A 23509-nucleotide genomic window follows, 5' to 3' on the forward strand; every position below is an offset into this window, starting at 1 on the left:
AACACTGGAGAAAAAATTAGTAAAAGACTTGAATACAGGTTAAAAATATTTTTCTTAAAAAAAATAAATAAAGAATTAGTACAAAGCCATAGCGAATAAAAGCTCAACTCAGGGGGCAGAAAAGAAATAAGGATTTTCCTAACATGCATTAACAGAAAAATGCATAACATGAAACAAGTTTAATTACTGAAGGAACAAATATTTACCTTTGTTGCAAGTTGTGACACAGAAGACGTAACTTCATCATGAAGAAACTGGTCCTTATTCTTCGGGGGGGGAGGCGGAGAAGGGGGGGAAGGAAATAGTACAGTCAGTTATAGCTGAACAATATGGAATACTTGTTTCAGAATATTCATGATGTCTTTATTTTACTCAGCTCATCTCAATGGTAACTTATTATGAAGATATGATATACAACTCAAATGTTTACAAAACTTAATGAAAAATGAAAGATGTAAACAAAATCTCATTCAGATCAATGCCACGTTGTGTGTCAAAAGTTATAAATAGCCAAACTGTCACAATATATAAAAGTAAAGAAATAAAACTTCCACCAGGGATTATCTCTACCTCAACATTCTATTGATGTTGTTTTGATCTATATTTGAAGCCTCATTTCGATGACCATGTTTTATACATTACTATCTCATGTACAGAGCTATTTTTTTCCTTGGATGTAATTTTACTAGTTCTCACAAGTTAAGCAAGATAAAGCCTGCTCAACGGGTCAAGCTTGCTCATTATATAGACTGGAGGCTTCCAAGGAAAACCAAAGTACTGCAGGAAGTGGTAGCACATTTCTCTTCAACTCAGAGCTAAAACTATTACCCTATTGGGCCACAAGTATACCATGCTGCCACAGGTACTGTCTTCAGAATGAGACAAAGTATGATCCTAATCACTTGTGCTAACTAGAGACTCTATGCATGTCTTCCTTAACATCCTGCCCAAATTCTATTCTTCTTACCCAAATTCCCCACTATGGGCTATATTCTCCTACTTCAGTTCCTGTCCCTAAATGTGGTGTAGTGTTTCGGGAACCATTACACTGGCTGTTATATCCCAGAGAAAGCTGCATTTTGGAGATAAGTATAGTGATCTCTACAGGAGATCTCCACAACAGTAGCAGACCTAGTTGTTAGAGTACAGGACAATGTCAGGACCTCCTGGGATCACAAAGAACTAAAAAATTACTTGCTGGGGCTTTTGGAAAATCAGTTAGCTAACCAAAATGCAGAGCTTATCTTTAAAATTGGAGAATACTACTACAGATGAGAGTTGAAAGGATTAAAGAGTACTTTACAGTACTTTAATGATGAAAAAAGTGTTATACAAATTCTAAGTATTATTAAATGGTTAATAATTTTCTTTTTTAAAATGTTGAGGCTTTGAAAAGGAGCTATATTAAAAATAAAGTCCCCCCATTTTCACCTCACTCCTTTGTCAGCTCTAAAAGAGTTGGCCCAGTTTACAAGGCCTTACACTCTACTTTATGGCACATCTCTTTTTTGACGTTTAGATGTAATGCTGCATCCAATCAATTCAAAATTTCTGAGAATGTTCTAGGCATCAATGGGGAGAAACCTACTCATTTTGGTGAAAAGTGAAAAAAATAAAAGGCGGAAATGGGGGACCCACAGAGCACCTGGCATCTGGTTAGCAGAGCTACCAGTTTCAGCAACCTCTTTCATTGTCTATAGAGCAAAGAACCAGTTGGTGGCAGCCAGTAAACACAGTCCATCATACCAAGAGGAAGAGGAAAAAGCCAGTTAAACATTTCCCTCCACACTTCTTATATCTTTATAAATATATATATTGAACACAGTGATTTCAAGATGATAATTATTACTATTAATGAAACTACGTTCACTGCTTTTTTCTTTCAGCACCACACATTACTAAATGCTTTTATGATTGATAAATAGTATATATTTATTTCTCCTATTATTATAGGTGGGAAGGGATTAGAAGGGTTTTTTTTTTTTTTTTTTTAAAAAAGGTTTTATTCTAGAATTTCTCTACCTGCATATTTCATGCTCAGTTTCCTTTACCATGCCAATTTTTCCTATATAATAATTTTTGATGTTCAAATTATTTCAGAATTATTCATTGTAATTTAGGTTTGGATAATGTACAATATTACACTATTTCTTTTCACTTACATGTTGAACTCGTAGGGCTACAGTCTTCTGTTGCTGAACAAGTAACTAAATGCTAATGTTCCATGCATTTGGTAAACTCTGATCAACAACTTAAAAGCAAATTTCCAGGTTTGGCAATAGAATGTCAGTACACACAAGTTTCCACAAGGAAACACAAGTGTCCTTTTGTTGAACATACTGCAAACCATAAAGTACTCAAGGGATTAACTCAATAAGCTACAAACTTTTTTGTATAAAGATTATACTGTTGATCTACTTTTCCTCAGTTTCTCTTGTGGTTAAGTAATAAACTAGCCTCTTTTGATTATTCACTTTTAATAAGAAATCTAAGCTGAGAAACCTGGTTAAACACAAAGAATGTACCAAAAGGGGGGGCATACAGGACAAGAGCTGCCCTACTACATAAATGGCAAATTATTAATTATTTCCAATCAGTGCGTCAACCTCATACTATAAGTCTGGATGTCAAAAATCAAAAGCATGAACAAAATATACAATTTATAGCAAAAAGAAATAATCTGTAAAACGGATTTGGGTAACGATCACTTTTACTATAAATCCTTTAAATGTAAATTGTTGCTCTCCTGCTCACCTGTCTTAATTATTTCCCCCACAATTGATCAAGGAATTAGGCATTGTAATTTTAAAATGTCTACACTGTGGTGATTACAAGTGTAGGCTAGGATAAAAACTTGACATATTTAATTTCTCAGGGAAAATAGCAAAGAATATTCCCAGCCTCCCTCCATGCCTGAAAATATGCATTGAAAAAGGGATCTGAAAATCACCCAGGAAACTACAAGCCTGCAAATTAGCCTCTATAGTTGGAAAGATTCCTGAGTCATGGATTACAGATCAAACAGTAAAACAACGATATAGGCCGATCAGAGACCGTCATAACAGATTTAGAAGAGGTGGTCATGCCACCTGATTAACTTCTTCAAAGAAGTGACAACAAGAGCTGTTGCGAAGTAGTAGATAGTTTACTAGAGTTCAAGGTGGCTTTGGTACAGTATCAAAAGAGATACAGAGGGCTAAGTATATTATTAAGGCAGAATTTCTTCTTGTCTGGATTAAGAGTTGGCTTCAAAGACAAAAGGCAATGGTAAATGTACACAGCTTCAGGTAGGAAGGAAGCAACAAGAGGTAACTGAGTGACATTGACATTATGCACCATTTTGTTTGTTGTGCATGAATATATCTGGAAAAAGGGACAGTGCAGGCAGGTATACATATTTACAGTCATGAAACTAAGAGGTCAAATCAACATTAGAAGATGAGTGATCGCGTTTAAATGAACACAGAAAGAACGGACGTTGTAAAAGCTTTAGTGATGTATTTCATTCAATATTACAACAACTTCCTGAAATAAAATTAACTTGGGTTGGAGATGAGCACTGTCACATGACTCTCCATACAGATGTTAGAAAAACTAGATCTGCACTTTTCAGAAAATATTTAGAAGGGCTGTGTGTATCAATATTACTCAGCCATAACTCTTTTACGTCTAGGACATAAGGCTACATGTTCAAGTGCAATGCAATGATTTGGATGTATATCCAATGTTGATTACTAAAGGTGCTGCATTGTAAGGTGCCAGCCTTTTGAAAAGTCATAAATCAAAGATCCTTCTGCTAGCCTCCAGTGGATGGGAACTAGAACAGGTGGTCTAATGATAAGATTGCCAAGATTTTAGGCTTCATTTTGTGAGATTCATTTGCCTATTTTCACAGCAAAGTAGCTAAAATCCATTTGGACAGACTATACAATTTTAGACTTACCTATGACTATCACTGATGAAAAATATTAACTAGATTACTTCAGAGGAAGAGCAGATTCAACATACTCATTAGGGGGTCAACCATTGTTTTCTTATACAAAAAAAAAATCTTTTTCACCCCCAAAGCTATTCATGATCAAAACCTAAAACGTATCTACACTACCAAAATACACCATCTTTAATTGTAATTGTGAATAAAACATGTTGTAACATGCTTTATTCTGCCCACAAATGTGTTTTTTCCACAGGTAAATATCTAGATTAAAACAACTTTTTTTTTTCTGTCCATACAGAGCCTAAAAGAAACTACTGTAAAGCAACTGGGTAATAAGCATGTTTTAAAACCATGTTTAAATGTGACTATTTATGTTCAGAAGACTGGCCTATGGAAAGTCATCACAGTTAGATCTCTACCAGCCTGAAAAGCAGTAATCGAAGTCTTACCTTGATCTAGTTATGAAAACCTTGTTTACTGTATGGAATTTTTACAAAAACGTCTGTCAGCACTGATGGACAATTTTTGCAAAAATTCTCTGATGCAGTTGAGGCTCAAGCAGCAGAGCCCCAGTATAGCTGTTTGTTGCCACTTCTGATCATATTCACATTGTCTTAAGTTACATTGTGTTTCCACATCATTTTTGCCTTACATGTTTTCATCTTTGAATGGGAGGCAGCATTGTTTGCTTGAAGTTAGAAAAGAAGACAGAGTAAGGATACAAGAGCTCAATTCCTGACTCTTCCACCTGCTTACTGTGTGTTCTTATGCAAGACACTCAACATATCTGCATTTCAGTTTTCTACATCTATCAAATGGAATTAATACTTGTCTACCTTTGTGAAGTGTTCTAGATTTTTGGATGAAAGTATTATTAGACCATGAGTTTAAATAATAATTTTCTGCATTTTCAATTTCCATTCTCCACCTCCACCACTCATGCAATACATCAGTGTGCACATACACAGGACAACACAGCACTGGACAACACAACTACAAACATCTTCTAATCCCCAGACCGTCACATTACTGGTATTGTTTCATTGCTGACAATGAGATTGGTGTTTCATCTTCAAGGATCGCTTTATGACCTTACTGTGAGGAAAAACAGCAAAAGACTGTTGGAGGGGAAAAGGTGATCAAGCACAGATGCTCACAAACTCTTTAATATGTGGACCACATTTTAATAGAGTGAGTTTCATGGACCACCATCTCTTTCATTCCAGATTGCATGAACCACCTCCTTTCCCATTCACAATTGTGTACTTTACTGTCGTTACCACATGCAAGAATATTAACTTTAGTAAGTATTTAATGTATTTTAAACTTTTCAAATGCTGTTTAGCAGATGCAAAGAAGAGAGAGGACCAGCATGTTGTGACCAGAAAATGCTTCATGGACCACAAGTTGAGAACTACTGAATTGGCATACACAATTCCTTTAAGGATATCTCTTCTGCATTTTTCTGCTTGGTTGCTGAGTTTTTTGGTTCACTCTTTCTTAACAAAAGCATCTAGAAGTCTCAAATTCTTTTAAACTATTTGTTTAAATGCCCTTATTTGCGCACTAATTCCATAGGTTTAATACTTTATGTGAAATATTGTGAAAGTTCTACCTGAATGCCAAAATTGATTGTGATTTCAGTTGACAGACTTTTTCCATCAATATGAGGAGTTTCTTTTTATTAAAAGAGGCAAAGAGTCCTGTGGCACCTTATAGACTAACAGACCTATTGAAGCCACAGGACTCTTTGCCACTTTTACAGATCCAGACTAACACGGCTACCCCTCTGATCTTTTTATTACATATTTTAATTCTTCCCATTATTTTGTGTACCTCTATACTAAGCCACCTCAACCTTCTCAAGTGGAGTTAGGATCAAAAGATCATGTTATTTAGACTTTTCTCATTATAGATGTTTTTTAAAAAGGAACACCATTGAACCATACAAAACTAAAAGTATTGCTGGTCAGAAAAAGGAATGTGCATGATGCTGGAAGTTCTGACATTTCAAATCAAGATAAAAAGTAAAAATATTAAAATATTTTGTGGAATGGAAATTCTGAAACATTTTGATTTTACCAAACAACATTTTCTGAGGGAATGCTGTTCCATCAAAATTTTTTAGCCACGCTCTACCTAAAAGGTGACATCTCACCCACACAGTAAAGTGCATATTTGTTACATGCCTCCTGATCCAGAAAATAAGCCCTCCAATGCTGAGAATGCAGTCACACCATTTGGAAAGAACACAGCATTTGACGCATATATTTATAAGTGCCCAGAGGCATTCTGACAAGACAAACACTCCATCTGAAAACTCAAAAGCTCTCCCCCATCAGTTCTGGCAACATGAGCCAGTTTAGCATCTGAAAAGAAGTTTTCAAATGCTGAAGCTGAACACACTATTTTGAAGATTTATTATCAAATCCACTGTTTTGTTTGGTATGTTGCTTTTAGTACCAATTTTGATGTTAACATAGGCCTATCTGTACTGTACTTCTATACTAGACCTAATACTGTAGTCCTTTCTCAGGCAAAGCTCCCACTGAACTCTTTGGGAGTTTTATCTAAGTAAGGATGAGAAGATCAGACACTATTTATTTGCTGCAGAATTCATGCACTAGTTTTGTTTAATTAGTCTCCATACGTGAATCTGTAACTTGAGTGTGCAATTATTGGCAAAAGGTTTTTACTCCATTACTAACTTCATTTTTTATTTTAAACCATCATCTTCTACCGAATCCTCAATTGATTAAAAGTTTAACTTAGATGGAAAAGCTTAATTCTCTTTCAGAAATTGGGTATTTTAATTTACTTCCTCTAAGTTATTATTTTATATGTATTACAATAGCACCAAGAGGTCCCAAACAATATGCACTGTACAAACATATAGAAAGACATTAATTAGCTGATTTCTTATGGGCAGTATAGAGGAGGTGAATCTTGAGGAGAGAACTGAAGGAGAAGAGGATAGTGGCTTTATGGATCTGTTAATAGAGCATTCCATGCATAAAGGCCAGTATGGAAGAAGACACTGAAATATTTGTGAAAAGCTGACAAAGTTGGCATGCCTGGGAGCAGAGCAGAAGTGGCACACTAAATGACATGACAAGAGACAAAAGCAGAGTTATGAGGGGCCTTGAACTTAATGTAATGAAGCAGGGGAAGCCAGCTGTGGCCATTGCGGCCTTGAGGGGTACCCCATCCACACCAGTGGAATGACTGACCCAGATAAGGGGGATGTGGGGCACAGGAGGAAGAGAGTGAGATGCACCGGGACATAATGGAGCTTCTCCATCAGCAAACTCAGATGCTGCAGACTCTTGTAGACATTCAGGTTCACTAATCCTGGGCTCGACTCCCATTGCAGTCTGTGAAGAACTGCAGCACAGTACCTCCCTACATGCCACCTCAGCATTCCACATGGCTTCAGCACCCGCATGCCTACCCCTACCACTCCACACCTGGGGAAAAATGGACAACCACAGCTTCGCATATACTGATCCGTGAGAACCACAGTTGATGTATGTGTAGCCATAGTGGACATCAGTGTTCCTTCCTCTTTTCATTAATTAAGGTTCAATTTTTTTAAATTTAAATGTGTTTACTTGTAAGTTCTTCAGGTATTTTTGGAGCTGTTTTTTGTAAGTAAATAAAACTCTTTTGTTTTGAAAGTTATTCGTTGTTGTTGGTTTACAACACATGGTATATAAAGTCTGCTTGCAGTGAAAGTAGTGGTCTTGTACACTCACAACCCATAGGATTAATGCCAAACAATGCAGTCATCATAAACACACAGCAAGCACCCCAATATTAATAGATCCACTGTCAGTGATATATGCACAGATGTGCATCTAGCACCAAACAATTCCCAACAGGCCCCCAAACTGTTAAGCCAGGTTGAGCACAGTACACTGCAGCACATTAATGTGGCTTTCTTTTAAAGTTCTCCTTCAAAGTCTCCCTGAGTATAGCTCTGTGCTAAGTTCTTCTAATAGCCCTTGTGTCTGGCTGTTCAAACACAGCCGACAGCCACTCCACCTCTGCCCTCCAACCCTGCAGCAACTTTTCCCCCTTTGCTTCACAGATATTAAGCAAGACACAACAGGCAGCTATAATCATTGGATATTTCTCACACTGAGATCCAATCTGGTGAGTAAACAACACCAGTGTCCTTTCAATCTACCAAAAGCTCATTCAATTGTCATTCTGCACCTGCTGAACCAGTAGTTGAATCTTTCCTCAGTCCTGTTGAAATGAACGGTGTACAGCTTCATGAGCCAGAAGAGTGAGGGGTAGGCTGGACCCCGCAGGATCGCTATCGGCATTCAAACATTGCCAGTGGTAATCCGCAGGTTGTGAAAGAAGGTCCCTGCTTGTAGCTTTTTGAACAGGCCTGTGTTGTTAAAGATGTGAGCATCGTGCACATTTCCTCACCAGTCAACACTAATGTCAGTGAAACATGCACAGTGAGCCACCAACACCTGCACAACTATGAAAAAGTAGCCCATTCTGTTGAGGTACTCCGTGGCAAGATGCTCTGGGGCCAAAAAAGGGATGTGCATGCTATCAACTGCTCCACCACAGTTCAGGAACCCCATAGATACAAAGCCATCCACTACATCCTGCACACTGCTGAGAATCTCAGTCCTGAGTAGCAGGAGACAATTAATGGCCCTCACGGTGGATTTGCCCGCTCCAAAATGACTTTCCATGGACCAGTAGTAATCTGGCATTGCAAGTTTCCCTAGTGTGATCGCTACTCACTTCTCCACCAGCAGTGCAGCTCTCAGTTTGGTGTCCCTGCACTGGATAGCTGGGGTGAGCTCAGTACACTGATCCAGGAATGTGGCCTTGCGCATCCGAAAGTTCTACAGCCACTACTCATCATCCCAAACCTGCACTATGATGAGATCCCACAAGTCAGTGCTCGTTTCTTGGGCCCAGAAGCAGCTGCTCAGTGAACACCATCAATAACCTTGAAATAATTCTCACCATGTCCCACAGCAAAACAACTGCCAGGAACAACAACAACTGCCACCATGTTCCCTGCGGTTCTTTTTGAAGCTCTGCAAATACCAGAGAAGCATAAATCCTGTGCTTGCAATGCTCATGACAATAGTGCAGAGCTGTGCAGGCTACATGCTTCTGCCAGAGACAGCAGGCAGCGACAAGTCTTACACAGATTCGTGGGAATTTGAAAATTGGCACAAAAATTATGGGACAGAGATATTATGGGATGAAGAACACTGCATTATAGGAAGTTGACCCGTTGCTCCCAGTCACCCCTGTGTGACTCAGTTCTGTCCCACCATGCATTGCCAAAACTACTCAAAAGACTGTCCATGGATACCTGTCCATGGTGCACCACACACTCCATCAACACAGCACTCCTCGTGGGTATGCACAATGCCAACAAAAGGAGCCAAGTATGCCTGTGCACAAGCAATGTGCACAAGCACTAACTCTGCCAACATAACTGGTGTCAGCAAAACTTTGTAGTGTAGATATGGCCTCACTGTCAATAGCTGTGATTTTTATGGACTAGGGGGGAGCAATGTAGGCATTAGGGAGGCCATAGAGGGGGGTGGTTACGGTAATCAGGATGGGAGATAAGGGCCTGCAGAAGTTTCTGTTGTCTGGGCAGAAAGAAAAAGGCAGACTTTAGAGATGTTACTCAGTAAGAAGCAACAAGATTTGGACATAGACGAACTGTGCAGTGTAAAGAAAGGAAGAAGTCAAATACAACAGGTGACAGTAAGGACAGTGGTGTTGGCTACTGTGGGAGAAAGCAGGAAGTAGAGGTTTGGGGATAAAGAAAGAGTTATTTTGCAGTGATTTCAAAGAGAAAGAATAATAAGCAGGATTGGACTGAAGTAGACTGATCTACCTCTCTTCTCCTGACCTACAAGTCATCAATGTAAAGATGGTAATAGAAACAATGTGAGCAAATAAGACAGTGTAAAAGGAGGAGAGAAAGGGACAGAAAAAGAGCTCTGTGGGACCTTTATGGAGAGTTGGAGAAAGAAGGAGGACTTACTTAAAGAATTGCCGAAGGAGGGATCAGAGAAGTAGGAGGAGAACCATGAAAGGACAGTCATGAAAGCCAAGGAAAAATAATGTTTCAAGAAAATGTGTACATCTGACAAAGTCAAAACCAGTAGAGTTCAAGAATGATAAGGATGGAATAGACTACTTCAATTTTGGCCAGGAAGAACTTGTCAAGAGAAGTTTTGCTGAATGGAGGAGACCCAGGATGGAATTGCAAAGACAGGAATGAGGTAATGTTGAAAGCGACATAATTTAAGGAAATGGAAAGTGAAGGGGAGAAGTTTGTTGGATTAACATTTACTGCTTTCACTTTTTAACAAAAATAATTAGATTTAATTATAAACAAAATTGAAATACTAATACTTTAGTCCATTCCTGACTTTTAGTAGAGTACCCCAAATCTCTAAATGAAGAACCAAGAATGAAATTAAAGTAGAAATATGACTGGCTTACAGTCTAAATCAGAATGTGCCTGTTAGCAGACTCTCTTCTCTGAAGCAAAAAGACAAAGACCTCATTCTCCAAATCAATCAACTTAGCCAAACTGTTCATGGAACTTTACTATTTTTTTATCCTTAACATCAAAAACTGATGTCATTGCCCTTATTTGATTTATTTCACTAATATACATCTGAAAGCTTTACTAATTTCTTATCCACTCCTTCAGGGCCTGTGTGAGTTTTATTAATTTAACATGAAAGCTTGTGTCAAAACTGTACCAAAGACTTTTAAAAACATTAATTAAAAAGATAACTAAATTTCTGTAGAGCTCAGCTTTGAAATGTTCAGTGAACAGGTCTAAACTGTAACATGAAACATGTCTCTGCATTTCTTTCTATTTGAATATAATAGAAATTAAGATCAAATGAGAACACGTCAAGGAAGAGGAAATCCAGTATTTCATTGTGTCTTTATTTTCTTCCTTTAATTTAAAAATGAAAATTTAGTTCAATTCTCCCTCCCGCCGATAATATGTAATCAACTATCTTACTAAAACAGTCAACAACATCTCATGTATTAGAGTTGCATATCATATTGACACATCACTGTCATCTTAAAGTTTCATTTGATTAATATTTTTAAAAGTATAGTATAGAACATACATAAGACCTTTAGTCAATGAGCACTTACTCAATATGAATGCCAACGCATTAAGTCCTACAAAAGTACAAAAGAAACGTATTTTCAAGTACAGACAATTGACTACAACTTGAATCACAATGAGTATCTTACAAAGTAAATTTATACTCATCATGCAAAGTTGAAGAGCTCTTTGAAAATATAGTAGAAAGAGCAAGTTAAGGAGAATACATTAGATTTTACTAAATACTTGGGCTCTTTAGTTGTATTAAAATCTACTCATGTATTAATTCTTACTTTAGCCAACAAAGTACATTTTGTGGGCAAAAGGGTTTATACACATAATTAAAGTCATTTTTGTGATTTAAGGAAGAATTGTCTAGTAAAAAGTACATGTAGTCAAATTTATTGTCTGATTAATCTTTCAGAGTTTGTCTTTTCACTCTCGGGAAAGTTTTTAAACAGCGTCAACAACCCAACCCACTTTTGTTATGCAGGCACTTCCATCTTCAGTTAGCTCAAGGATGATGATTCTGTTTTAGGAAACTTTTGAAATTGCATTGGAATGAAAATCTTTTCAACATTTTCATGAAAATGGTGTCAAAATATCCATTTTCTGATCAAAACCTAAGCTTTTTGACTTGAGAAGATAAGGTTAGGTTGGTGTCTGTTAAGGGTATGTCTACACAGCAGCTAGAAGCTCTGATTCCCAATTCAATGCTAGCCCTGCTCAAGATAGCAGGATAAAACTGCAGCATGACTGTGGAAGCATGGAAGAAGGCTTAGGCCAGCCATCTAACTGCACCCACCAGACTCCCTGCATCTGTAATCAGGAGGTTAGCAAAGAAAATGTGTGTACATCCAAGCAAACAGGAGATCATACCTCTTAGCTGCTACAGTATGGCAGTTAGGGCACTAACCAGCAGTGTAGGAGACCCAGATTCAAGACCCTGCTCTGGATGATTCAAAGCAGTTTCAGATCACTCTGAAGCAAGCAGAATAAGAACTCTGAATCCCCATCTCCCACATCCCAAGCTAGTGGCCTAACCACCAGGCTATAGGGTGAGAGCTTGAGCTCCCTCTCCAAAATACTTTTTCAAAACAGATACGTATTTGAAAAATGTTTCAGCTTCAACAAAAAGCATATTTTTACAAGATTTCATTTGGTCTAAAATGTTCTGAGCGGCTCTATTTACAACAATATAGATGTTATTTCATATTATTTTTTAAAGTAAGAAACTATAATAGTTATAAATGTTTTAACACTAATTATGTAAATTGTATGCAGAAGCCTTTGAAAATCCTATTAGACTTGACTTATAAAAATACAGATATCTGATTTTAATGCATGGGGAAGACAATATATCACAAATTCAAAGTGAGATTGAAATGTTCTTGTAACACAACCTGAAAAAATTGATTCTCTCTTAAGAAAGTAGAAGATTAGCGAAAGAAAATGTACATTTAAGGAAAAGGAATAATGATCACATTAAGGGGATCTATTTTGTCATTATGAAAAGTAAGTCTATGCCAAGAAACAATACTGAGCTCTCTCATTTACTTACAAGCATGCAAACAAGTATCTGAATATATGGTCCAGTGGCTGGGCCACAAGACTGATAATTGAAGAGATCCTGGCTCCTAGTTCTTGTTGAACTAACTCTCTGATCAGGGCTAAATATTTATGCTATGTACAGCATGATTAGCCAGGCTGTGCAGTGAGAAGGTAGACATTATTAGGGGGTGAGGACTGAATCACTCTCAAGCAGAATTCATAGCAGAAGCAACTCCACAGCTGTATGTTAGAAGCTTGATCCTGTTCCTACAGAAATTAGTGGCAAAATGCATTTATCTCAATGGTGCATGATCAGGCCCTAAACCATATCAACTCAATCTAATTGGTTGTACAACCTTATTTCCTTATGTTATACATCCTCCTTAAGACACTTACCTAAATAGTGAGTTGTAAAAATAAAGCATCTTTGTTTTGAGTGATGTTCTATCCAGATAGTTCATTACAATTAAAATAGATTCATCCAAAACAGCCTTAGCTATATACTCTGACAATCCATTTTCTCATTCTCATATAATAAAAGGTTTAAATAAAGGAAATCCTTGTTAACTAAACAAATGTTTTACACTACATTGAATATTTTACTACAATCATCAAAGCTGTTTTGATTTCAACAAACAAGCAATTATAGCTTATATTGATTTACAGACTTCTCTATAATTACTGTACTAATATATAACATAGACTGGGTAAAGAATTTCTAACTACACACCCATGGTAAGTCATCAAGAGTTATTGAATGATTAGCTTGGTATACTCCTGTGCTGGCACACCCCATCCAGTAAAATTAAACTTCAATCAAATGCTGTAATTACAAGGCACTTGCAAAAAAGAATTTATCAAAACTAATAATAGTGGTAAGCCATTAGACTCACAATTACTAATGGAATCAGTAACTATTTTAGTTGTTCTGTTTTACATTTGACTAATACCTCTCCCTTACCCAAACAGAACCTTTACTCCAGCTTGTAAATGTATCTTTGTAGTATTTATGCAATCTTTTGTGTGCTGAGGGATATCTAACAGGGAAAAGTCTTCAAACAACATTGTGTCTACTTTAATAATAGCAACAGCTGCCTCTCTTTAAGTATAAAAACACGCCAGCCATAACCTAAATCCCCCCCTTTTATATTTAATGGGGATTATGCCTTTGGGGATCATTTGTTTGTTGTGTTCAATGGACTAGTCGCAGTGCCTGTGCTTGGGGGTGGGAGAAAGAAAGTACCCTGTGTAGTATCAAGTCGTGGGAATGAAGGGCGGCAGGTCCCAGCACCGCAAGAGGACCGTTTTTAAGGAGGGAATCCGAGAATCCCAACAAACAGCAGCAATTTATACCCCCTCTACAAATGCCCCGTCGTTCCCGAGTCACGCCAAGCCTCACCACCCAGTGAGTCCAGACAAGTGAGCGGGGGCAGTGGGTCCCACAGAGCGCACGGGGGTGCCGCGATGCTGGGCACTCTTGTTATTAACCGAGTCCCCGCTCCGGTTACCTGCGCGGCGGCGGCGCTGGCTGCTGGCTGCGGCGGCGGGTCTCGGAGCCGGGTCTCTTCCTCCTCGGGAGAATCATCCAGGAGAACTTTGCTGCTCTTGTTGAGTTTCCACATGATGGGGCGTGGGGGTGCCGCCTCACTCAGCCCTGGGACAGGGGGGGGAAGGGAGTGACTCCGCGGCCCCGGACGCGCCTGCGAGCGCACTCGGGCACTCGCTGCCGGGCGGGCGGGCAGAGCTTCCCCTCCCTCCGGCCCTATACCAGCCCCAACCCCCTCCCCTCTCCTGCCCGCATCCCCGCCCCGCCGGCCCAGGCGGCCCCCGCCACCCGGGCCAGTGCCCGGCTCCGTCCCAGGGGGCTGCGCCTTCTCGGGCCCCTCCCGCCGGCCGCTCTGTCCCCTGGTCGCAGCGGCCGCGAGGAGCTCGGCCGGGAAGGTCCCGCCCCCGGCCGGCTGAGCGGTCCGAGCGCGGGGCTGACAGGCCCGGAAGGCGGTGGCCGGGGGAGGGAAATGCCGCTGTCTCTCTGGCCCCTTCTCACCTGTGACCTTCCCCCACCAGAGCCGCGGCCCGGAGCCGCCGAGCGGCCGCTGCCATGTTTGCGAGTGGCGGCGGCGGCGAGCGGAGGGAGGGCGGGGGGAGCACGGGCTTTCCGGTCACCACGGCAACCAGGGCGGCTCCGTCCGGCCTCCCACATCCCGCCGGGGCCTACCGGGGGAGAGGGGCGGCCCTCTGCGTGCCCGCCGCCGAGCGCTCGCTGCCCCAGAGCATCCACATATCAACGCCCCCTCTTCACAGTGCCCCACGCACAGAGAGCCTCCCGTCCCTTCACACTATCCCGTGCACACAGACAGCACCCCCATCCTTCACAGCACCCCCACACAGAGCACCCCACTCCTTCACAGCACCCTCAGACCGCCCCCAAACAGACAGCACCCCAGCCCTTAACAGTACCTCACTCTTTCCCAGCACCCCTACAGACAGAGCCCTGGACAGACAGCATCTTACCCCTTCACATCCCTCAGACCACCCCACCACACAGACAGTACCTCTCCCCTTCATAGCATCCCATACTGAGCATGCCACACAGAGCACCCCACCCCATCACAGCACCCACACACAGACAACACCCCAGCCACCCTTTCACAACACCCCCAGACCAACCCCACACAGGCAGCACCTCACCTCTTGACAGCACCCTTGCAGACAGGATCCCACCCCTTCAAAGCACCGGTAGACCAGCCTCAACACAGACAACACCTGGCCCAGACAGCATAGTATTAGGGGAAACCATTTCACTAGGAGAGTGGTGAAGCACTGCAATGGGTTATCTAGGGGGGGGGGTGGAATCTCCATCCTTAGAGGTTTTTAAGGCCCGGCTTGACAAAGTCCTGGCTGGGATGATTTAGTTGCTGTTGGTCCTGCTTTGAGCAGGGGGTTGGACAAGATGACCCCCTGAGGTCTTTTCCAACCCTAATCTTCTATGATTCTATGATCTCACCCCTTTACAGCACCCCCATGCATAGAACACCCTGCACAGAGAGCACACTACCTCTTCACATCACCTCAGACACAGACAGCATCCCACATAGACCGCCCACACACAGGCAGCAGCACGCCACCCCTTCACAGCACCTCCATACAGAGCACTACACATAGTGAGCAGGCTACACAGCACCCCTCACACCACCCACACAGAGAGCAACCCCACCCACCAATCCATCCCTTCACAACACCCACACAGAGCACCCCCCACAAAGAGCAACTGCACATTACTCGCCACACAGACAAGACCTCTGGGCTACCCTACACTCAGAGAGCACTTCACCCTTTCATAGCACCCTACAACACACCCCAACTTCTCATAGCACTCCACACACAAAGCAATCTACACAGAGAGAATTTCTCACAACAGCCTCCACACACAGCACCCCATCCATCACTACCTCCCAAACACAGAGATGGCACCGCTTACAAACCATTCACAGAGACAGCACTCAGCACAGTTCCCCACATGTAGCATGCTACACAGTCAGTTCCCCTTGCCTCCTTTGTAAGGTGCTTTGAGATCTATTGATGAAAAGTACTATATGAAATATCAGTATCATTTTATTATTATATTAGTATGCCACTGCACACAAATACCTTCCCATAGACAGTACCTCACATGCAGACAGTATCCCCCACAGCCTTGCATACATACACGTACAGCAACCCACACAGTCACTACTCTACCCCCCAACCTTACCTGTACACTGTCACTTCCCACTGATCACCCACCACCCATACAATACCCCCACACAGACAACCCCGAGAACAAGTTTCCACAGTACTCTACACCATTGGTTCTCAAACTAGGGCCGCCACTTGTTCAGGGAAAGCCCCTGGCGGGCCGGGCCAGTTTGTTTACCTGCCGCGTCCGCAGGTTCGGCTGATCGCAGCTCCCACTGGCCGCGGTTCACCGCTCCAGGCCAATGGGGGCTGCAGGAAGTGGTGCGGGCCGAGGGATGTGCTGGCCGCCCTTCCTGCAGCCCCCATTGGCCTGGACTAGCGAACCACAGCCAGTGGGAGCTGCGATCAGCCGAACCTGCAGACATGGCAGGTAAACAAACCAGCCCAGCCCACCAGGGGCTTTCCCTGAACAAGCGGCGGCCCTAGTTTGAAAACCACTGCTCTACACACAATCATCTCTCACTCGTTGCACACACACAGCATCCCTAACAGTGCCCTCCCTGCTCCACACAGTCACCAATCACCCCACAAACATCACCTTCTACACAAAGTAGCCTCCTTACCCATGCAGGGACTGCACTCCACCCACTGTCCCCACACATGCAGTTACCTCCCACTCATCCCACTAGTTCTTCAACATCCATAAAGATTTCCAAGACAGAAAATACTCAAATTTCTAATTAGCTGAGCAAAGTGAGATCTTACACTCAACTCAATGGCATTTCTCTGTATGTTCAACCTGGAAATACCAGATTTGATATGTTTAATATTTTATAGATAAAAAATAAGCAGACGAATATCTTTAACTTTTTTCCCCGACAGCATGAGCTAAAGTTTAATGGAAAAGTTTAGTGACAGAAACAGGAGTTTGCCATTGAGCAAAAGAGCAGTGAGTTTTCCTTCAACAGTAATAACAACATTTAACAGTAAATACAATTTTTCCTTTAGATATTCATTCAAATTTCACCCAAAATATCTACTTAACATTTCAAATCAAAATTAAATTTAAAGATCTGAGTAATTATAAAATTTACAAATGTTAACTAAACCTTGGGACAAGTATGTGGGAGAATCTAGGTGACTCATCAGTCTTCCCTGAATTCTGGGAAGGTGGGATCATTATTATTATTTATTCTAATACTTATTTTACATATAGGGAAACTGAGACACTAAAAGATTAAATCCTCTGTGTACTACCAGCCATAGCCTTTTGCAGCACACCTCTCTAGGAGAGAACATCTCTATCTACGCCTGTTCAGCAAGGCTCAGAGGATGGTGTAGGTTCCAGAAACTCTTTACCCTCCAGTACGTCTCCTTGAAAGTTACAGGGTTCTCTTTTCTCCAGGCACATCTGCATGAAATAAGGTTTGGACCCACTACTTTCTCCAAGAGATGATCCCTGTGGATACAAAGTCCCTTCATGTAAATTAATATTCACCTTTCAAATGTTGAACAATCAAGCTTAGATACCATAACTAACAAACTAGTCTGCATGTCTGTCCCAGCCAGTTTCTGTATTGTCTTTTTCAAATAGATTGGTATTTTCTTCAATAGAAATTCCCATACAGGCACTCATTTTCCATTGTCATGAATTACGAATTAGGGATGGATGTTTACAGATCTGTCACGGTGCTCTTGGAAGCTGACTGATACCATCTGAGACTGTATGAATTGCTTATCCTTACATGCAATCACACATACCCAGCACATTTACTCACAATGGAGAGTGACAATGTTGCACTCCCTATTGTGCACCATACAAGGGCTTGCAGCATCAAGGCCTAGGTGAGTATATCTGTAGCCTACTTGCTCTACTCTTCTGAACCAATTATAAGTACATATAACAGTGTTTTGCTTAGGGCCCTTTGGGCTGCAATGTACTCCTACCTGCCTATCAGGAAAAGTGGGCATATTTAAGATGGAATGCTGAGTCCCCAAGGCCTGTTACTCAACATGCTGTACATACAAAAGGGGAGTTAGTTTACCTCAATGCCAGTGGATTCTGATCCCACACTGAATCAAAGGTTGCAAATTCAATATAGCTGTATCACATTTTGTGTCATAAAGTAGTGTCTGAATAACATGAACTGAAACCTTAGATGTATCATCATTCTAACCATTCTAACCATTCTGTCATAGAATCTGCAGCAATACTGTTTTAGGCCCCAACCTGGAAAATGCACCTGAGGAGTTCCATTGAGTTCAATGGTATTCATATGTGTTAAGTTTAAAATGCGTAAGTGTTTGTGGAACTGGGGCCTTACATGTTATAATAGGTTTTCCATCCAAGTCTGATTTATTTTCTTTTTTATCCCCATCTCCCATAGAACTAAATCTATTAACAGTGTATGGTAAAATTCCTTTCCAAATCCTCCATTAATATTAACTGAAACTTCAGAGGGCTGAAAGACAAAGCACATTTTCAATTATTAAAGACAGATCAGAGTTAGCATGAAAGTTCCCTTTAAAAGAGCAGGCTGGTTTGTATCTGGTTTTTTAGCCTCTTACTTCTCATTCATATCTAAAACTCAAAGGTTAATCAAGTGCAAGAGACAATCGCTAACATTTCCAATTTACATTTAATTATATTATCTCATATTAAAATAGTAGATAATGATTCTTAAGTTATTTAATTTAGTTTTCATTTGATCATATTAGTTGCTATATAAATAAATAGTTATGAATACATGATCCTACAGTTTTAATCTTATGTCTTTCTTTACCCTTTCCCCTCACTGTTGTTTATTACCCTAACTTGAAACATCATGTCTAAGATTAGGTCCCAACCCTGAAAATACTTATGCATGTGCTTAATTTTGCTCTCATGAGTGGACCCACTGGACTACTCACATGACTAAAATTAATCACATGTGTATGTTTTCAGAATTAGGGCCTGGGTCTGGTCTACATTACTTGCTGGATCGGTCCAGTAGGGGTTGATTTATCACATCTAATCTAGACATGATAAATTGACCACCGAGCCCTCTCCCATCAACTCCAGTACTCTACCAAGGCGACAGTCTCAGGTGGAGTCAACGGGAGAGTGTCAACTGTCGACTTATCGCAGTGAAGACACTGCAGTAAGTAGAACTAATCTAAGTACGTCGACTTCAGCTATGTTATTTACATAGGAAGTTGCATAACTTAGATCAATACCCTACACACACACACACACACACACACACACATGTGTGTAGACCAGGCCTTAGACTGCAAACTCTTCAGGGGCAGGGACCTTGAGTTAAATCCTGGTCTCATTGAAGTTAATGGAAAGATTCATATTGACTTCAGTGGAGTCAGGATTTCACCCCTTGCTTTCTGTTTTTTCTGAGATGCCTAGCACACTCTTGGGCAGTACCAATATTTCATATTGATATTTCATGATCCTGTTTCTTTAAACAATTCAGTTTGTTTACAGACTTCTGAAGTTTAGAAACCTTTGGGTTTTTCATCCTCTTTTAAAAGCTAATTATATAAAAATATCAACATTTTTCCGCTGTCCTCCAGATTAGAAAGTGCACCCCATGAACTCGGCTTGCCTGGTATGAAGGGGAGGCCAGACTCCTAAGGGATACACTCAGTTACAGTGTTTTCTCTTTTATCCTGCTACAAGATGGTCTAAAAACTGATTCAGTGGTGGTTATCAGCAGGATGATAGGAAGTGTGAGAAACTGGGACATTTTGTGGGGGGGGGGGAGGGGAAGGGAAGGTGTAGTTGCCTATATAAGACAAAGCCCCTAATATCAGGATGGTCCTGATAATATCGGGACATCTGGTCACCCTAGCAGTGTGACTTATTTCCTAGAATGCATTGGCTTTATAATGTAGGAAGATTGTGTCTGGAGAAATCCCACCAAGACACAATAAATTATGCCTCAAATATTAACTCAAGAAAAAAATATTAAAAATATACCCCTTCCATAGTGAGTGTCCCCTACCAATAATATATAAAAACCCAACTTCTCAAATCATTTCCATACCTCAGAAAAGGAGAAGCTCTTATCTAATTATTAAAGCAAATCATCCACCCTGCCCCCAACATCAGTGAAGTCTTTCTGGAAGTAAAAACCTAGGTCCACAACTGATGAGAAGAGAAGTGGCAATAGCGACTATAAATAGGCTTGGAAAGATTAGATTTTTATCAGTAAATGTTAGTAAAAATCAATTTCACCATACACACTCAAACTAATTCAAAAATATTTTCATCTACAAATAATCAAAATTTACAGATAGGCAAAGTCAGAAAATTGTTGTTTGAAAAATTCTTAGTTTGATTTAAAAGGCTATGTACTTTGACATTTGATGTTGACAGTTTGTGTGTTAATGTTTATAAAGTTTTAACTTTTTGAATCTCAACATCTGTTGTCATTAAATAATTATTTTCTGACACCCCATACTTTCTCACAACTGAAAATTTAAATCACTAAAATTCTTCAGAAAAAATGCTTAAAATTCATATTTGTGCACAACTGTGAAAATGTAAATCAATAAAAATCTAAAAAAGTTTAAAGATAAATATCAATATCAGTTGAAATTATAAAAAAACAAAAATCAAATTTTGTCAAGCCTTGCTATAAAATACTAAATGATCTGATCCACCCACATTAGTAATGTGTCTCCAACTAGGGCAAAGCTTTTGTCACAGGTGAAAATAAAGTAGTAAGTGCAGCCATTAGAAAAAGGAAATACTTCTTAACTTTAACTTCCTAAAACAATAACAAATCAGTGTCTATAGCCTATTGTATTGAATAGGCTGTGTCTCAGGTCCAGCAAGGGATAGGATGTTAAAAAAAATATCATTTACTGTTGCAACATTAAATGGCTAAGCATGATTCAAGGTTTCATGCCAAGTTATTGCTGGCTTATGTCCATTGTAACAACCACCAGTTAAAATCTCTTTAACCCATTATTAAACTCACAGAAAAATAAACAAAATATTTAAAGCATTTCAAAACTAAGAATTAAGGAAAGCTTTCATTTTAACAATTTTCCTTATTCCCTTTAGATGTGCAACGTCTCCATATGGAAAAACTTCTGTTTGACAGTCTCTTTAGACAGCATTATAGATTGTATTAGAAGTTCTTTTTGGAAGAAGAGAGACAACGTTCATTTATATGGTCTTGAGCTATTATTATTTTTGAAATTCAATCCTGTTTCCTTTAAGAAAAGATATGCCAAATGGAACAAAAAAAGAATAACAAACACGGAAAATGAAGCTTCTGTCTCTGGTCCTTACTTTTACTTGCATACTAGCTGCTGGGAAAGTGAAGGCAGAGTACAGGGTCGTATATACCACAATGAGAACTGACATACTTTTTACCAGCATCAAGCTCTGTAAGGCATTGCTTTGACCTTGGCTTTTTCAACACAGGATCTCAGCAGTGTTCCAAAAGGTGAAGTTGTTTTGGCTGACTAATCCAGATTCTTATTAGATAGAAGGCAAAATGAGAAGGATAAGAAAGAAGACAATTAGGGTAGAGGAAGGAAAATGCCAAACTAGGAATGACAGTCAGAAGCAATGGCTTACATCCCCGATGTTTTTCAGGATTTAGCTGAAGCCGGTAGAGGTGGTGACATCCCCCATTTTTCTCTCTAATTAGTGAGGTCAAGACCTCTGTCTGAATCGGGACAACAAAGGCCCAGTGGTGTTATGGTAGATCGCAGGATGCCAAGAGATTTCTGGGAGGAGGAGAGCAGGGGGAGTTGCAGCCATTATGGCAAAACTCTTTCCTTCCAATCCATTCATCCCATTGTTCCCTTTCAGGGACCCCCAAATAAGCAATGTCCAAAAAGAGGTGTCAACTTCATCTGATTAAACTTAACCACTCAAAACACATTTTGGTGATTTCAGCTATAAACGTTTCCTCCCATTTTTAGAATATTTCAACTTGTCATATCCACTCACGAGTCTGTCAGGAGCTTTAAAGACCCCTTATCACCATTCTTTTAACTTAAACAATCTAGTTCGTGCCAGTCTTTCTGTCTCCAACTTCTTCTTACCCTTCTACACAATTTAGTATAATGAGCTGAGTTGGACTTTTGTTGCCTTGAGCAACATAGAATACAGGCCTCTGCACAATAAACTGCTATAATAAATGAAAATTTCTTCCCAACCTCATGGCAGTAATCACAGAAATCATCAAAATGTATGCCTGAAAGGGACTTTGACAGGTCATCTAGTCCAGTCTCCTGCAGGGGACTGGACATTTTCCCATGACGTCCACCTCATGGAAAAATCTAGGATCGTGGGTGATAAGCAGGACAATAACAGGTTTTGGATGGCAACAGAACACAAGTTATGTAAGTCTCCCAAACTCTGAACTCATACTAATAAAAACTTTATATTACATCACACCATCATGTTCTGTTTGTCATATTTGTTTCAGAGAAGCTAATTTAGAAATGATTTAGAGAGTTTTACAATTTTCTATTTGTAACTCTTTTCTTGTAAATCCAGGTTTGTACCAGTATAGTAAAACCACCACCCACAAGTGAAACAGGCTATACTGGTAAAAAGGCAGCTATGTCTACACTAAGGACGTCAGCGTAGCTATGTTAGTCAGGGATCACACCTGTTCACACCCCTGATTGACATAGGTATGCCTGCAAAAGTCTTGCACAGACATGATATTAAAATGGCTCTTCAAACAGTTCCAATTCTAAAAAATCAGCTTATTAGAAAAATGTTTTTGCTTTTCCTCTAAAAAACTACATTGGCTTAAAGCAAGGTTGAGCAAGGTTTACTCCTGAAGCAGAAACAGTTTTTCTATACATAAAAATGTTATGACTTAAAATCTTGTATCTCACTGCCTTGTCTTACTACAAACAAGCACTTTATTCCTTAAAAAGAGGAGATTCCCAGCTTCCCACTGGGGCCTTGTTACTTGTGTCTCATACTGGAAGGTCTTAAAATAGGGCTGTCAAGCGATTTAAAAAAATTAATCATGCGATTAGTCACACTGTTAATAATAGAATACCATTTATTTAAATATATTTGGATGTTTTCTACATTTTCAAATATATTGATTTCAATTAGAACACAGAATACAAAGTGTACAGTGCTCATTTTATATTTATTTTTATTACAACCTAATAGAAGTACTGTACTGCCATCTCTTTATCATGAAAGTTGAATTTATGAATGTAGA

At 40.0% G+C, this 23509-nt stretch overlaps 1 protein-coding gene across 3 annotated transcripts in view; it reads right to left on the minus strand.

Moving 5' to 3' along the window:
* The window catches only part of TDRP (testis development related protein), a 38021-nt gene extending 23253 nt beyond the window's left edge, over nt 1-14768 (minus strand). The window contains exons 1-3 of one of the 3 annotated variants that reach the window (XM_073336180.1): nt 14671-14768; nt 14135-14280; nt 207-266 (exon numbers count right to left, since the gene is read on the minus strand). In XM_073336180.1, coding sequence (XP_073192281.1) covers nt 207-266; nt 14135-14248 — 174 coding nt within the window. In that variant the 5' untranslated portion in view covers nt 14249-14280; nt 14671-14768. Of the gene's footprint in view, nt 1-206; nt 267-14134; nt 14383-14670 lie in introns of those variants that run through there. The other 2 variants (XM_073336182.1, XM_073336181.1) reach the window with 2 other exon arrangements.
* Nucleotides 14769-23509: the final 8741 nt, after the last annotated feature.

This window comes from Lepidochelys kempii, chromosome 3, assembly GCF_965140265.1.
Source record: "Lepidochelys kempii isolate rLepKem1 chromosome 3, rLepKem1.hap2, whole genome shotgun sequence".
In the NCBI taxonomy this organism is placed as follows: domain Eukaryota; kingdom Metazoa; phylum Chordata; order Testudines; family Cheloniidae; genus Lepidochelys; species Lepidochelys kempii.